Source organism: Symphalangus syndactylus, chromosome 11, assembly GCF_028878055.3.
Source record: "Symphalangus syndactylus isolate Jambi chromosome 11, NHGRI_mSymSyn1-v2.1_pri, whole genome shotgun sequence".
In the NCBI taxonomy this organism is placed as follows: Eukaryota; Metazoa; Chordata; class Mammalia; order Primates; family Hylobatidae; genus Symphalangus; species Symphalangus syndactylus.
Genome location: NC_072433.2, coordinates 65229374 through 65247500, shown reverse-complemented (window position 1 = coordinate 65247500; position 18127 = coordinate 65229374). Strand labels below are relative to the sequence as shown.

Here is an 18127-nt window from a genome sequence, read left to right as displayed (position 1 = left end):
AAGACATAATTTATATATTTTTTTCTGTTTTTGTGAGATAAAGTTAGAGATTTTTCATGTTATTACATGCTAAAACAACACTGTTCTCCTGTTTAAGCCTCCAGTTGTGAAAATGCAACATTTTAAAACAATGTTTACTGGCAAATTCAGGAAGTCAGGCTGTAAAATGACTATTTTACTCTGAGTAAACAGGTAAAGAATGAAAGGGTGAAATATTTGATACAGAATAGACTTTTTTTTAAACTACAGGCTATAAATAAGGTGACTTAGACAAGAAAGATTTGGAGGGCTTCAGAGTCTTTCCTAGCTGTTAAAATTGTGTCAAGTACAGCTCTATGCCAAGTACCATTACCAAATTTTATTTAAAAGTAATTAAGCAGTTAAGGACTTATAACGTAGTTTTTTAAACTCCAAATTTTGATGTGGTAAAGGACAAATTAAATACACATTGAAAATGGACTCTTTAACATATACCAAATCACTGTATACATATACCATCAGATAGGATTATTGTGTGAAAATTATTTGCAACTCTTGAGTTTTTCTGAATGAAAATTATTAATAATGATTATTTTGTCATTCTTTTGTACAAAAGGACTTAAGACTTCAATATCAGTAATATGAAAATAGAAATCTTCATACATGCTTCTTCTTGAACCATTTTGACTTAATGAACAAAACCTTAGTTCAATACACTGAGTAAACACATTACATATCAAAGTGCCTCTGTATAATGCTAATAATCCGAAAGCCATGAGTTCTCCGAAACCAACTAAGAAATCCCAGATTTTGCTCCCAAATTTTCTGATCAGTAATTTCAAGAATAACCTGAATTGATGGGTCACCAAGAATAATTGCTGTAGGAAATATCATTAAATTTGGCTTATTTTATAGTTTGATAAAATTCAGATATCCTGACTAATGCTAACTTTTATTATCTGTGAGAAGCTAAAGTCATTTCCATTCATTATTTTCTTCACCCATATAAAATAGTATGATAATCAATATTAGTTTGAAATAACCAAATAGCCCATCATCTGTCTGTTTTAGACAAACAACTATTTATTTCACAGAATAGAACAGAATAGAGTGATGATGTTGGATATTCCTCTCCTAATACTCTAGTTTGCCACTGTCCTCTTTCAGATGCTACCTTTAAATCCCTTTTGGATCTAAGTTATATATAACAATTTTAGAAGGAAATTATGAATAATAAAAGTACAGATGCAGTTCATCCAAGGAGAACCACTTATGTACCATGTTTTAGGTTCTCCGCTTCTTTTAACGCATCTAAGATAAACTTCACTTTTTAATTATTTTATTTTTTTGAGACGGAGTCTCACTCTCTGACCCAGGCTGGAGTGCAGTGGTGTGATCTCAGCTCACTGCAACCTTGGCCTCTGGGGTTCAAGTGATTCTCCTACCTCAGCCTCCCAAGTAGCTGGGATTACAGGGGCCCACCACCACACCTGGCTAATTTTTATATTTTTAGTAGAGACAAGGTTTCACCATGTTGGCCAGGCTGGTCTTGAACTCCTGACCTCAGATGATCCACCCACCTCGGCCTCCCAAAGTGCTGGGATTACAGGCGAGAGCCACCGCGCCTGACTGACTTGGCTTTTTTAAAAGTGTAGTAACTGCATCATACTCTTGACTCAAATTGAGCTTGCAGACAACTTAGCTATTTTCCCCATGATGTTCACAAGGCAGTCCTACTTCATCTAGTAATTGTATAGTCTCACTTAAAAACAAAACAAAACCCCTCACATGCAGAACTTTACCCCATCCATCCGTGTTTCCTTCTGTCTTTCTCAGACTTAGTCAAACCAGTTGCAATGAGAGGTTTCTAGTGAACGATATCGCAAAGGTTGTGAGATGAGAGCGTGATTACTATGTTGACAGCTCAAGTTGGGAAGGGTATCATTTTAGAGAGAGATGATGATGAGCTCAGTTTTCAGCCTGCTTCAGTTGCTAGTGGGGATGTCTAAATAGAGATGTTATAAAGGCAGTTAGAGATATGGGTCTGGACAGAGGATAAAAAGTCAAATGTACAGAGAGATTTGTGATTTTAGGTGGTAATTAAAACTGTCAGAGTGTTTTGTATGGAGATGAAGCAGCTGTGGGAGGTGCTATTGCTTTCTCATATAAACTCAAGCAGAAGCTATTCACAGTGTCTTTAGCCCTTTCAGTAGTATGTACTTTTTAATCTCACTGACATCTCAGGACCTTTGAGGGACCTTTTAAGGGACAGTTTAGAGGATTCGTGAAATAATGAGTTTTATATTTGTGTTTTTTGAATTTTCATTCTAAGATTTATTCATTTATTAATCTTTGAGATTCATAGTATTGAAAAAAGTGATATTGATTTTATGTTTGACATGCATCATTTTAGCTGTTTATAAAATGTATAACTTATTTTTTAAAATTAATTAAAGCACATATTCTACTTCACCAATTAATAAAACTTGAACTGTCTTCAGTTTAATGGATTAATTAATGGTTACTGGGAAACTGTAAGGTAACAAATACCACGAAATTAAACATTCATTTTCTTTCATTTAGGATATAAGAAATTGAGAACATGCTGCTTCTAGTGGTGGGAACTGAGTGGCTGGGGGCAAGGTGTATAGGTGGTGGGTTGCCTTTTCACAGTATATTCTTTTGTACTATTCAAATATTGAACCATGGAATGATTTTACCTTGGGAACAGATCAAATAAATTTAAATTTTGAAAACTGCTTCATTTACTTTAAACATGCGATTGTATTTTATGTAGAAAATATTGACACTTGAAGTTAGAAGTCATGATTTCACATCCTGTTTTCATCATTTTCTGGACAGCTGGCCTTTCACTTCTTTGAACTGCAGGTTCTCCTTTGAAAATGAGGCTGACGATAGATGCCCTGCTTACCACGCAGGGTAATTATGAGTTATTTCATTCAGCAAATATATCTGTGAGGCATATATTCTGCTAGGTGTGATATGAGACATATTTCCACTCCTTGGGGAATTTATTTTTAAGTGTCGAAGTAGACAATTTCAACCTATTGTGATGATGCAGATAAATATGCTATGAAGATACATAGACATAGGATCCACAGTGTCAGCTTGGGAGAGTGGAAGGATTGATGTTAGAGTGGTCCTCCTGGAAGACAGGACATTTATTTGAGTTAAGTTTTGAAGAATGAGTTGGTTGGGAGAGGATGAGGAGAGGAGACATTCCATTCAGAACAAGCAGCATCTCCAGCCCCATCTCATTTTATGTGTTTCTGGGTAGCACACTTTTGTTTTATTTTAAGTTTTGTTAGGAGAGGATACTGTAGCAGGTTCTTCCTTAGTTTTGCTTACTGTTGAAATCTTGACTATAATTATCAAAAAGTTTGGAAACAGTGAAAAATCTCACTTGGGACTTTATAATGACCACAAAGATTAGTGGAAAATGACTAAAACTCACTGAATTTTAACCACGTACATTGTACTGTGTAGACCGTTAGCACTAAATCATCAGCTTCTGATGTCAGCCTTAGTTCTTCCATACTAAGGAACTAGTGAGAATTCTTAATTAATGCAAGTTGACTTGCATTTTTCCAATTGAGTAGACTTTTTTCTTCCTGCATCCAAGTAGTAAGTGGATACACTTCCTGGTGCCATATTGTTTCCTTTGAAGCACAGTGAAACTTCTTACCCCATAATTGTCTATAGATTTAGTATCTAGCTACTTAATTCCCACTCTCCATTAAGTTTCAGTTTATAGGCCTTGATATTTTACTATTTAACACCTAATATCCTGTAAGTTACAGAAATACTTTGAAAATGTGATATAGATAGATGGTAATATTATTTATTCTGGGTATTACCCTTTAGTAGGCACCATGATTATTAAAAACAAAGTGGTCTTGGTTTGTTTTTTGTTTTTTTGAGACAGAATTTCACTCTTGTTGCCCAGGCTGGAGTGCAGTGGTGCGATCTCAGCTCACCACAACCTCTGCCTCCTGAGTTCAAGGGATTCTCCTGCCTCAGCCTCCTGAGTAGCTGGGATTACAGGCCTGCACCACCTCGTCTGGCTAATTTTGTATTTTTTAGTAGAGACAGAGTTTCTCCATGTTGTTCAGGTTAGTCTGAAACTCCCGACCTCAGGTGATCTGCCAGCCTCGGCCTCCCAAAGTGCTAGGATTACAGGCGTGAGCCACTGTCCCCGGCCTTTTTGTTTTTCTTTTGAGAGAGAGTTTCGCTGTTGTTTGCCAGGCTGGAGTGTAATGGCACGATCTCAGCTCACTGCAACCTCCGCCTCTTGGTTTCAAGCGATTCTCCTGCCTCAGCCTCCCGAGTAGCTGGGATTACAGGCATGCACCACTATGCCTGGCTAATTTTTTTATATTTTTGGTAGAGACGAGGTTTTGCCGTGTTGGTCAGGGTAGTCTCGAACTCCTGACCTCAGGTGATCCGCCCACCTTGGCCTCCCAAAGTGCTGGGATTACAGGCGTGAGACACCGCACTCGACCAAAAGCAAAAACAAGTTTACACTATTTTAATTTTAAGTGTGAAATATAGACTTTTACACAAAATTTATATGGAACATTTTTTAATATAGTGGAAAACATAAAACTGGGGATTGTATAGGTAATTTAATCTTACTTTCTTCATGTTTATTTGTAGATAGGGAAAAAATAAGAGATACTTCAATTTCTAAATGATTTGTTTAGAATGAATTAGTCTAAAGTAGGAAAGCATTATTTCTGTACTTACAGAACAATCTTCTGCTTAGTGACTATCATTTTAGATGTTTTAGCTTCAAGTAACAGAAAACAAAGCTGTATGTGGCTTAACTATAAGGGTATTTATCGCCTGCAATAAGAAAACTAGAAGCAAGATGCTTTTATGGTTGGTTGGTTTACTAATTCAGTACCATCATCAAAGACTGCAGTTCTCTGACTAGATTGACCTGTCTTTTTAGGCAGAATTTCCTCATGATCCCAAGGTGTCTGACGCAAGTGGCAGGTGTCACACACAGGTGACAATGTCCAGGTGAGAAACTGGATTATATCCCGTTTATGAGCAATGACAACCTTCTCAGAACCCCCAGCAGATGTCTCTTATGTAGCTTTGGCCATAATTGGGTCATTTGCACATGCCTAAACTATCACTTGGAAAAGGGGGTAAAATCATTCTGATTGGTTTCTTCCTTTGAAGGGCATGACTTCTTGGCTGATCATAAGCAAAACTGGATTCTATTGGCAAGTAAGAAGTGGAGGAATGGTTGCTGGGTAGGCAACTAACGATGCCTGCTGTAATTGAACACATTTAGACTTTTATGTTCAAATGTTTGAGAATTACTTAAATTAGTAGCTAAGGATATGGAGTTTAACAGTTCTTTGGCACTTAACAAATGTGAGAACTTGGACAAGGTACTGAAGCTCCATTAATTTTGATTTAGTAGTTACTAAAATGGGAATAATACTAGTACCTGTTTGGTTTGTTTTGAGGACTTAAATGATATATGTGGCATTTAGCATACCTTGGCACACTGCTTGGTTCATAGTAAGTGGTCAGTATGTGTTAGCTGCTTTTATCATCTTATTTAATTTTTATTTATCTCAAGTGATTCAAGCTTTTGCCTAAATTCATTATATATTATATTTCACGATATACCAATATCATAACTGTCTGTTCTTAAATTATAACTGTTGAACTTCACCAAATGGCAAAAAAGTTTTAGGAGAGCAGATTTGTTGATGCCCGTTGGAAATGCTAAAACCTCAGATGTCATTCATCCATCCTAACTTCTTTCATCAGTGTTGTTATCAATCTTTAGCTTAATTTCATTAGTAGTATCATTTTTTGATCAGCTTCCTGAAATACAGTAACTTAGATTTTATTCATTTCTGAAATATTGATGTCTTCATTAACTTCTATTTTTATTGACTCTTTTAAAAACATTGTGAAGAGGCAGAATTAAAAAGAGATTGTAAAATAGAGACCCAATTATGGCCAAAGCTACTTAAATAGGGTCATAAGTATTAAATGCAATACAGTACCTAAAGGTCTGTTCATATAAGGCCCTCAATTTAAGTTTCTTCTTTTCCATAATCCCTCACACAACACAAATCTTAAATATACTGTTCGTTTCTTCAGAGACAGGAGAGTTTGTTGTCAGCTATATTAGTAGAGGAGAACTGTGTATAACAGGGAAAAGGAAATTATACTAGAGGCTTCAAACGGGGATTTAATACAAGGAATTAATAACACAGGTGTTGGTATAATTTTTATAAAATGCCAAACTTTAATTAGTTGATCAGGAGTCATCTTACCCACTTTTTACAGCATTTTTTTTCTTAAACTAAATGTTATTAACTGCTTATTATGTTCTAGGCACCGTGGGAACTAGCCTGCCCAAAGAAGACTTTTTATAAATCCAGGTTAAATGGATTCTCTTTTTCACCAATTGCTTCATATTACAACCATAACCATTTGTTGCATGTGTGCTTTTGTGGGTGTGCGTGTGTGTGTGTCAGGGGCATGAGGTTCCTGGAGTTTCTAATTGTTTTCATTTTTATAATTGAGACAAAAAACATGACTTCTTTATTATATCATTAATATCTTCTACCTTATTACTCATTGTCTCTGTTCCTTAGAATCTATTCCATCCTTCTTAAAGAAGTTTCCAGAAGAGCTCACACTAAGATCCTCATTTAGACTGATTGTTTTCCAGGCCTATAGCACAGTGTTAACCTTGGGATATATTTTTCCTTTGTTAGGGATTATGTTGACAACGACTTCCTGGTTTCATGGTTTCTTTTCTTGATTTTCATCTTCAGTTTGCTGGAGTATGTTAAGTAAATTTCTCAGGTGACATAGTAGATCAACTTTTTACATTTTTATGTAACTAAAAATAGATCCCTTGGCCTATAACTTCTTTCATCAGTTATTTACATAGCTTATTGCCTCTTTGAAATCTTAACTCATGTGTCCTGTTCTCAAAGAGACAATCCTATTTTAAATTGCAAACCCCCTGTATTACCAGTCCTCCTGCACGGCTTTTTCTCCATAGCACTTTTCACAATCTAACGTGTTACATATTTTTCTTATTTAATTTTCTTTATTTCTCCACTAAAAAGTGCCATAGGGCAGGGATTTTTGTAGCTCATTGCTGTATCCTTGATACATAAAATCATACCTGGCACATAGTAGCCCTTTAATAAATAATTGTTGGCCGGGTGCGGTGGCTCACACCTGTAATCCCAGCACTTTGGGAGGCCGAGGCGGGCAGATCACAAGGTCAGGAGAGCGAGACCATCCTGGCTAACACGGTGAAACCCCGTCTCTACTAAAAATACAAAAAATTAGCTGGGCGTGGTGGCGAGTGCCTGTAGTCCAAGCTACCCGGGAGGCTGAGGCAGGAGAATGGCGTGAACCCGGGAGGTGGAGCTTGCAGTGGGCTGAGATGGCGCCACTACACTCCAGGCTGGGCGACAGAGACAGACTCCGTCTCAAAAAAAAAAAAAAATAAATAATAATAATAATAATAATTGTTAAGTCGGTTAATGAATTTTCTTCTCCACCTTTTATTATAGTTATAAATCCAGGTTATAAATCATTTTCTGTCAAAACTTTGAAGGGATTGCACCATCTTCTTCTGATATCTACTGTTACTAATGAGAAGTGTAAGTCAATCTGATTCTTCCTTTTGCAGATGACCTATTCTCTCTGTGAAAGCTTTAATTTTTATGGAGCTCTGGAAATTCTTCTTTTGTTTGTTTTTTTGAGATGGAGTCTCACTCTGTTGCCCAGGCTGGAATGCAGTGGGACAATCTTGGCTTGCTGCAGCCTCTGCCTCCCGGGTTGAAGCGATTCTCCTGGCTCAGCCTCCCAAGTAGCTGGGATTACAGGCACCTGCCACCACACCCGACTAATTTTTGTATTTTTAATAGAGATGGGTTTCACCATGTTGGGCAGGCTGATCTCGAACTCCTGACCTTGAGTGATCCTCCCACCTTGACTTCCCAGAAGTGCTGGGATTACAGGCATTGAGCCACTGGAAATTCTTAATGTACATAGATGGGTTTTGTTTTTTTTTTTCTAATGGATTCTGCGTGCTTCTAAAAGGCACTTATGAAGCCCTTTCAGTTAAGATTGCTTTTCTTTTCCAGCTTTGGGAAATTTTATTCTTTAAAAAAAAAAAAAAAAAATCTTTACTTGCTTTGTTTCTGTTCTGTCTATAACTCCTGTGGGTTACATAATGAACCTATCAGATTTATCTTATTTTCCTGTGGTGTTTCATTTCTCTCATTTTAATTTTACTTTGCTGTGGTGTAAACTTTAATATGCTTATTAATGTTTAAATAGTTAAATCTGGCATATTTTCTTTGACTAAAAAATCATAGTAGGCTAAAATAGGAGTAGATTGATTTAATATTTGCACTTTGTCATTCACTAATAACTAATGACAAAGTTTGACTTATCACATCATTAGAAAAAGTAATTCTTAAGAAATGATCACTAGTTGACTGGAAAAGGAGTTAATTTCACATTATGCACTATGTATTTAAAATATTTTTTTAGGAAGAAAATATTTCATGTTTATAAAATTTGTAGGTAGGGATGCTCATCACAGTATTATTTATAATATGGGAATGGCTTAAATATCCAATAGGATAATACTTCAATATGATGTCATCTCAGTACTATGAAATACTTCACAATCACTAACAGTTGTATTTTCAAAGAACATTTAATGACATTGGAAATGATTATTATCCAACTTATTATTATTTATTAGTATTATATATTTTTTGAGACAATCTTGCTCTTTCAGGCTGGAATGCCGTGGCACAATTACAGCTTACTGCATCCTTGACTCCCTAGGCTCCAGGGATCCTGCCACCTCAGACTCCTGAGTAGCTGGAACTACAGAGGCATGCCACCATGCCTGGCTAATTTTTAAAAATTTTTTGTAGAGACAAAATCTCGCCATGTTGCCCAGGTTGGTCTCAGACTCCTGGCCTCAAGTGGTCCTCCTGCCTCAACCTCCCAAAGTGTTGGGATTACAGGTGTGAGCCACTGTACCTGGCCCAAATTGTGTTTTTATATATCTAAATACAAATTTTCACACACATATGTTGAGAGAAAAAGACTACTGGACAATACTCAAAATGTTAATACAGGTCCATAATCCCTTTGAAAACCCTTGGTCCCATATGTGTTTGTGAATTCCAGATCTTTCAAATTTTATAAAAGTAATACATATTTCCATAATAGCATCTAGAGAAGTGGTCTACAATCATACATATTAATATTTCTGAAGGGAAACATAACTATTCACAGTAAATGGTACACATAAATTCTATAAATCATTTTACCTCATTTGAGATTACACTTTGCTGCTAAATGAGTTTGTTTCAAACAAGAAACAATGTTCTTTTTTTTTTTTTTCGGGTTAAGTAATAAAAATTTATTGAGAATTCCTGGGTTGGTGGTTATCTCCTCCCAGCCTTGAGGGAGGGAACAACACTGTAGGAAATCACTGAGAAATCACGCACTGTCCCAACAGCCCCACTTAACACAGGGAGGAGGAAAGTAATTCCCCAGAAAAGGAGCTAGTCTTCAGTCTTCCTTAATCCAAGAGGGGTTCAGGGAACCGGTGTGGGGGACCATCGCATGATACTGGGGCGGGGTAGGGCTGTGCTGGACCCCTGGCTGGCTCCTCAAAAACTGGAGAAGCAGATCCGCTTCCTCTGGGGGTGGAGTTCTTGGTGACTAGGCTCATTTCTTACCCTTGATGAGGCTGTCACTTCCTCTGGTGAAACTTTCATCCAGTAGGTTCAGCACAAGGTTGTCAGCCGTGAGATAGATACGATTCTGTGATGTGGCGATCGTCTTGGAGATATTCTGGGCTGCTCGAATCTTGCGAAGTTTGATGTAGCCAGGGTTCTTGCTCAGTGCTTCTCCAAGCATCTTGGCAGCCTCGGCCTCACCCTCGGCCTGCACAATATTCTGCCGCTGTTCCTGCTTCGCTTTTTCTACCAAGAATTGGGCCTGCTGGGCCACTTGTTTGGCTTCTACAGCAGCTGTGTACTCTCGGCTAAAGCTCAGCTCTGTGATGGCCACATCATCCAGGATGAGGCTGAAGTCCTTGGCCCTCTCTGTCAGCTCCCGGCGGATCAACAGGGATACCTGGGCCCGCTGGGTGAGCAGCTGTGGGCATTGAACTTGGCCACCATACTCTTGAGCACCTCGTTGACAATGGAAGGCAACACTCGTTCCTCGTAGTCCAGCCGTAGGCGCTGGTACATGCTAGGAAGCTCCTGAGCATTGGGTCGAGACAACACTCGCAGGGAGATATTCACCATCTGTAGGTCTTTGGAGCCTGTAGGGGAGGAGATTTTTCGAGGTCTGGACCGAATGTCATAGATAATGGGGTACTGGAACCAAGGGATCCTGAAGTGAAGGCCCTCGGCCAGGATAGTGTCCTGCTGCACTCCACCGATCCGACTGAAGAAGATGGCTCTGTGCCCGCCTTCCACAGTGAACATGTATTCGCGCACACCGTAGGCCACGGCGCCGTCCCCCAGCAACAGCTTCAGGGCCGTGCCCATGCCCCGGGGCCCGGCGGGCAGCCATCCCGCCAAGTCCTTCAAGTTCTAGGCCGTGTCTGATCTTGAGGCTGGTGGCACCGGAGGTCAGAAGGGGGTGCCGGCCCGCCTCTGCCCCGCTCTGGGTTAGGTACTGCACCCTTCACATGAGGGTTCGGGCCGGTAAGGCTGGCGAAAGCAACAATGTTCTTTTTTTTAAAACCTCTTTGGGTTTCAAAATTATGTGTATTTTGAATCTGTAGTGATTATGAGTGATTTTTAAAATTTTGTTTTTTTATAATTTTTTATAAATATGTACATATGTACATTACAGAAAAATATCAATACAAATTTTAAAATACATACTTGTCTTCAATTTTCTTATTAAATCTTAGCCTTTCCTACAAATGAGAGAAGAGCCAAATTCACCAGAAGATACTAATTCCTTGATTCAACAAATATTTATCCAGTAAATACTAGAGAGAAAGCTAATACTGTTTTAATAAGCATAAAGATGCTCAGCCTTATTAGAGAAATATTTCAAACCATAATAGAAATACTATTTCACACTCTTCTGATTGTCAGAAATTTAATAATTCTGACAATCCCAGTTCACCAGGATGCCAAGCAGTAGGAAATTTCATACACTACAGGTTGAATGTCAACTGATAAAACTACTTTGGAAAGCAATTTGATGATATTTAGTGAAGCAGAAGTTGTATATATACTCTATAAAACCTCTTTAGCATCATCTGACTTGTCATCAGTACATTGATTTGTACTGTTTAAGAGTGGAACCTTTATTATTTCTCATACCACATCCTACCCTAGCCTTTATTCACTATGATTTTACGTGCTTGCAGTATTGGGTTCTCACTAAGTGAGTGATTTTTTGTTTCTTTTTCAGGGCAACACACGGTATTCAATAACTTGTTTCCTTGGCCTTTTCACAAAATACGACTTTTTAAGCAAAAATGTAACTTGTGTTTACTTTGATATTCCAATAACCATGCAAATACGCAGCACCTTTACTTATCCCATGTGATAGGTAGTTAACTAACTCTTTAGTGTTGCTGGAGCCATTGCTGCTGTTTTCCGTAGACAAGCACAATGAAGTAGGATGACTTGGATTACCAATCAGAATTATCTGTGGGCTTAGGCATGGAATCCTCCTCTTCTATTGTATACTTCTTCAAAAGTTACCATGTTGTTCTTATTGCTCAATTCTTGTGAATCACTTTTTTTCTGCTTCAGAATTGCTTTATAAATATATATTTCTATCTTTAAATTGAAAATGTTAAAAGACAATAGTGAGATTTCTAGACTCAATTTTTTATTCATTCAACCAACATTGAGTGCCTACTATGTAGGAAGATCAATTAAATAATATGAATACAACCTAATCCTCTCTTCAAGGAACTTAAGACCTAGCAAGTAAATGGCTTTGGTGTAGTGTGTTAATGCTAATATAATTAAGTAGGTGATGGATAGAATTAAGTGGAAGTCTTTCAAGTCAGGGGCAGCAACCCTTTTTTGTAAAGGACCAGATATTATATTTTAGGTTTTGCAGGCCATATGGTTCTTCTATCACAACTACTCTTCTCTGCTCTTATTACATGAAAACAGCCATACATGATACATAAATGAATGAGTATAGCTGTGTTCCAATAAAACTTTATTTATGGATATTAAATTTGAATTCTATATTTTCATATGACAAATCTTTGTAAAAATTTTTAGCCATTCAAAAATGTAAAAACTGTTCATAGCTCTGAGACTATACAAAAACACATGACCGACCAGATTTGGCTCCCTGGCCATAGTTTGCCTACCCCTGTTTAAGTCTTTGAATTATAAGATGATATGGAATGGGCCTCTCTTTAATAGCCTATCCAATTCCAGCTACTTTCATTACTAGGGGAATTTAATCACATACCAGGTTTAGAAGTATTGAAAGTCTCATTGCTAATCCAGTAGTTTCTGAATATCCTTGATATTCTGAATAATGATCATGATTATATAATGATAGTGATAATAAAACAACAATAATAATACTGTTGCGTTAATAATATGCACATGGGTCCCAAACTCAAAGGTGTGCAAAGGCCAAGTGTAATGCCTGGCTGTTAAGGAAACAGGGAGTTATGTGAATTGGGGCAAAGGAATAGCACGTGACCCATCTATAGGAGACAACAGCCACCACTTAGCTCCAGCCAGTAGTGGGAATGCAGCCCTCATGTTTCCTGATGAAAACATCCACGAGAAGCCAGAAATTCAGATGTGTATGTCACATCTCCCAGCTTTTTAATGTGACAACATATTTTTTTAAACAAATATTCTTTGTTTTTAACATTGTGAGTCAAATAAAATCATTTTTAGGTTTCATTTAAGCAGGCTGGCAATTTGCCATCTCTGTCCTAACAAGTTTCTTTTACTATTTAAAGGGAACTTTTTTAGAGAAATATCTTTTGTGATATGCATTAATGATTTTATTTTAAAATTTTATACCTCAAAGTATATTTTATTTTAATATTGAAAATTATTGTTAAAACAATTTTAAATTGTAAATCAAATGCAGATTTCTGTGTCTGACATTCACATGTTTCAGTTGTCATGCTTGAATGTATCAGTACTTGCAGCTTTGCCCTGAAGCTTTGTGGTCACAGCTTTTTTTTCCTTTTTGCCAACAGCTTTATTGAGATATAATTCACATACCACACAATTAACCCATTTTAAGTCTACAGTTTACCGGCTTTTAGTATATTCACAGAGTTGTGCAACTATCACCACAATCATTTTTAGAACATGTTTCTTACCCCCAAAAGAAACCTTATACCCTTTAGCTGTCACCTTTCCAATTCCCGTTGTCCCCAGTCCTAAGCAACCACTAATCTACTTTACGTTTCTATAGATTTGCCTGTTCTAGATATGTCCTATAATAAAATCATACAATATGTAGCCTTTTATGTCAGGCTTCTTTTTTCTTAGCATGTTTTCAGGGTTCACCCATGTTGTGGCTTGAATCAGCACTTTATTTTTTTTATTGCCCAATATTCTGTTTTCTGGATATACCACATTTTACATTGGTTATTGGACTTCCACATTTTGCCTGTCATGCATAATGTTGCTGTAAACATCCATAGACATGTGTTCTGTGGGCATATATTTTTATTTTTCTAGGGTATGTACCTAGAAATGGAATTGTCAGGACATATGGTTACTCTGTTTAACTTTTTGAGGAATAGTCAAACTTTTCTAAAGCTACTATACCAGTTTTGATTGCCATCAGCAATGTCTAATGGTTCCAATGTCTCTACATCCTTGCCATCTTGCCAACAGCCAGATGGAGAAAGCTATTTTTAATGCATATGGGCTATGAAAGCTTTTTCTTCTGCTCTTTAGATACTGTGTATATATGAATGTTAATATTTTCTTAGACTATAATTTTCTTTTATATTAAAACTTTAAACAACCAGAATTAGGGAAGATTGAGCTGTTATGATTAATTTAACTTGGATTATCTATGGGATAATCAGTAGAACTTTGTATTGCAATATTTCTTATTGTTGAAACTTTTCCCGATGTACTTTTTTTAAAATACTTTTTCTTACTTTAGTAAGTAAATACTAGTTTGTTTCCACCACTTGTCTGTGACAGAACTGCATCTAAATTATCTATCCCAGCTCCTTGCACAAGGAAAGTCTGGCATAAAATTAAATGCACAATAAATACTTGTTAAACGATTTTGTTGTTAAAAAATAATCCAGTCTTTCTTTGTTTTGGATTTGACATGCAATCTACTGAATTTTCCCCTGCCAGTAAACTGAGCTTTTATCATTGTGCTGTTTCAGATACACGTATAAAGGTTTGGAAGACATATTTTTAAAAAAAGACAGTTGTATTAGTATATATTGGTATATACTAATTTTGAGTATTGCTTTTACATTGTAATTATAATATACTGAAGTGGGTTTTTAATTTAAAAATTAAGAATTTCATGCTTTGGGCCGGGCACGGTGGCTCACGCCTGTAATCTCAGCACTTTGGGAGGCCAAGGCTGGTGGATCACGAGGTCAGGAGATTGAGACCATCCTGGCTAACATGGTGAATCCCTGTCTCTACTAAAAATGCAAAATATTAGTCAGGCGTGGTGACGGGTGCCTGTCGTCTCAGCTACTCGGGAGGCTGAGGCAGGAGAATGGCGTGAACCTGGGAGGCGGAGCTTGCAGTGAACCGAGATCTCGCCACTGCACTCCAGCCTGGGAGACAGAGTGAGACTGTCTCAAAGAAAAAAAAGAATTTCATGCTTTGATAGATTGCACTTATGTTAGGCAGGTATAGGACTTAAGAGCATGAGGATCATACTTATATCTATGACTAAACTAATTTTCTTCTGTTCCTTCCTCCCCCTATCTAGTATATCTACTTTGGTATTTTAAATATAATATATTTTATATTTACACAGTTTCTTTCTTATGGTCTAGAGAGAAAGCTGATTTTCTGAAATGTTTTTGGCTTTTTTATAGGTTGGTCAAAGAAAAAGTGATGTACGAAAAAGAGGCAAAACAACAAGAAGAAAAGATTGAAAAAATGAGAGCTGAAGATGGTGAAAATTATGACATTAAAAAGCAGGTAAAATTATATCATAAATAACAATAGCTAACATTTACAGAATGCCATATTAACTAACGTAGTTTTTACAATAGTCCTCTGACTGAGATTATATTATTATTTACTTCTTTACTATTAAAACTTCCATTTAAAGATAGGGAAACTCAAACACAGGTTAAATAACTGCCCAAATCACACAGTTGCTAAGTGACATAGCTGAGGTTTTGTTTTGTTTTTTGTTTTGTTTGAGACAGGGCCTCACTCTGTCATCCAGGCTGGAGTGCAGTGGTGTGATCACGGCTCATCGCAGCCTTGACCTCTTGGCTCAAGCAATTCTCCCACCTCAACTCCCTAAAGTGCTGGGATTACAGGCATGAGCCACCGCACCTGGCATAGCTAAGAGTTGAACACAGGCATTCTGGCTCTAGTATCTGTACTCTTAACTGCTAAACTCTACTGTCTTTCCAATTTTAAGTATCAAATATAAAAATGGACTAATCTTATATTAATTATATATTTAGATTCACAAATATTGTCTCCACACCGATGTGAAGACCACAAAAATAAAATATGCATTGTACTTTTCAATGGCTACTTCTGATTGTCTTCATGACAGATTTCAGTGGCCTTAACATTGCATACAAGGCTCTTCTTGATTTTGAATCAAGAAATGAGGTTACATCTGCTTATCTAACCTCATTTCTTACCAATCCCTATCTCAACCTCTTAGGTGCCTTATAGCTCCCTGAACATGCCCTTTCTTGTTTGCCTCTGAAATTTTGCATGTCTGGGATGCTCTTACTCCTGGCCTTACCTACCCTCTTCTTATTAATTTCTGTTCTTCCTTGAGGTCTCTTCTACTCTCACCTCAGACTGAGTTAGGTGCCCCTCCTTTTTGCTCCCGTAACACTTTCTTTATTCCCATCATAGCATATATTGAACATTCATTCTCAGCTGACACTTGCTTCATAATTCCTTGAGAAAATAGAGGTCATTAGGGAACTTTCTCATATTCTTACGACAAAATCTATCAACCTATCTGCATCTGTACCTATGCCACTTTCCCTCCTGTAAGAGTGGATTATGTACCCTACCCCTTGTTACAATTATCAGTGACATTGTTATTACTCTTTTTTCCCTCATCTGAAATACCTCAATAGCATCTGACACAAGTTACCACTTTCACCTTGAAACTTGACATATCCTCTGAGGAGTTCAAAATTAAAATCTTGATTTCACACTACTCCAAGCTATTCTCCCAAACAAAAAACTATTTCTTCTTTCTTTTTCCTCATCTCAGTGAATGGTACCTCCACTCATCCAGATACTCAAGCCAAAAATTTAGTTGGTCCCTTCTTGATATTTTTATCTCTTTCTAATAACCACATCTAATATCAGCATCATCTCCTATTTCTTTTTTTCTTTTTTTTTTTTTTTAAATGGAGTCTTGCTGTGTCACCCAGGCTGTAGTGCAGTGGTGCAATCTCGGCTCACTGCAACCTTTGCCTCCTGGCTCAGCTGATTTTCCTGCCTCAGCCTCCCAAGAAGCTGGGATTAACACCACCACGCCCAGCTAATTTTGTATTTTTAGTAGAGATGGGGTTTTATCATGTTGGCCAGGCTGTTGAACTCCTGACCTCAGGCTATCTGCCTGCCTTAGCCTCCCAAAGTGCTGGGATTACAGGGGTGAGCCACCGTGCCCAGCCAGCACCTCCTATTTCTTACTCTCTCTATTTTTCTCTCTACTGCCATTGTTCTAGTCTAGTCCACTATCATCTCTTGCTAGTACTATTTATTTCGGAAGCCTCCCAGCTGGCATACTTCTTTCACCCTTGACATCCTCCATTCCTTCCCTACCACAACAACTAAATAAATCTCTGTAACATGTACCTCAGATCACTTGGTCTTCTACTTAAAATCTAGTGTCAGATGCATTTAAAATAATTTCCAGATGACAGTTTAAAAAAAGGAGAGTGTGAACCAGCTTGTACAGACTATATCTTAAAATTTAGTTTTAAAATCAGCTTTATGAACTCACAGTCATTTTTGCCATGTAAATTGTGGCAAAATTGGTAATCACACTTAACTCAGGCTTAATTCAGTAAAATTAATCAATCATTTAAAATAGATTTTTTTGTAGGGAGTTGCTTCCTGCCGTGCAAAAGAAATGCAGCAGCAGCTGAAACAACTTGTTGGCTGTGTCTTCCCTTGGCTATCTAGGAAGATAGCCTTCTTATTTTATTAAGCTTTTAGGAGAGGCCGTCTTCCTTTATTTATGATATAGCACTGTGTGTATAAAAGACATTTGTGTGTCAGATACTCACTAATTGAGGGAGGATTAGTAAGCAGATGTGTAGATACAGTATGTCCCCTTTATTTTTGAATATTAATAAATTATATTGGGCAGTGGGGTCTCTCTGTGATGCCCAAGCTGGAGTACAGTAGTGTGATCCTAGCTCACTATTACTGCCTCAAACTCCTGGGTTCAAGTGATCCTCCCACCTCAGTCTCCAGAGTAGCTGGGACTACAGATGTGTGCCACCATGCCTGGCCAATTTTTAAATTTTTTATAGAGACAAGGTCTTACTTTCTTGTTTAGGCTGGTCTTCAACTCCTGGCCTCCAGTGATCCTCCCACCCTGGCCTCTCAGAGTCCTGGGATTATAAGCGTGAGTGCCCCCTGACCTGGCCTTGTCCACCTTTATGAACTAACCACCATTCATAGGGATTTACATATGGAATGTAACTTTTTATTCTTAAAATTATGATACATACTGCTTTTGTACCTTTTTCAATCTTATGTCTTCTATTGTTTTCCTACATCTAGTGGGAAAATATTATGACACAGTATATAACTTTATTTCATCCAGGTCCTTCTTGGACTTCATCAGTTTATTTTCCCAGTCATGTAGCTAGTGACCTCATTTAGTCTTTTTCTTTGCCTGGCTT

General features: G+C 37.4%; 1 protein-coding gene and 1 pseudogene across 4 annotated transcripts in view; one reads left to right on the top strand and one right to left on the bottom strand.

Moving 5' to 3' along the window:
• Window positions 1-18127, top strand: part of TBCA (tubulin folding cofactor A) — a 73785-nt gene that overhangs the window by 41335 nt on the left and 14323 nt on the right. For 3 of the 4 annotated variants that reach the window (XM_055232617.2, XM_055232618.2, XM_055232615.1), the window contains exon 2: window positions 15095-15200. In XM_055232617.2, the coding sequence (XP_055088592.1) occupies window positions 15095-15200 (106 nt within the window). Of the gene's footprint in view, window positions 1-15094; window positions 15201-17778; window positions 17848-18127 lie in introns of all 4 variants that reach the window. The other variant, XM_055232616.2, reaches the window with a different exon arrangement.
• Window positions 9413-10743, bottom strand: LOC129457623 (prohibitin-2-like; annotated as a pseudogene).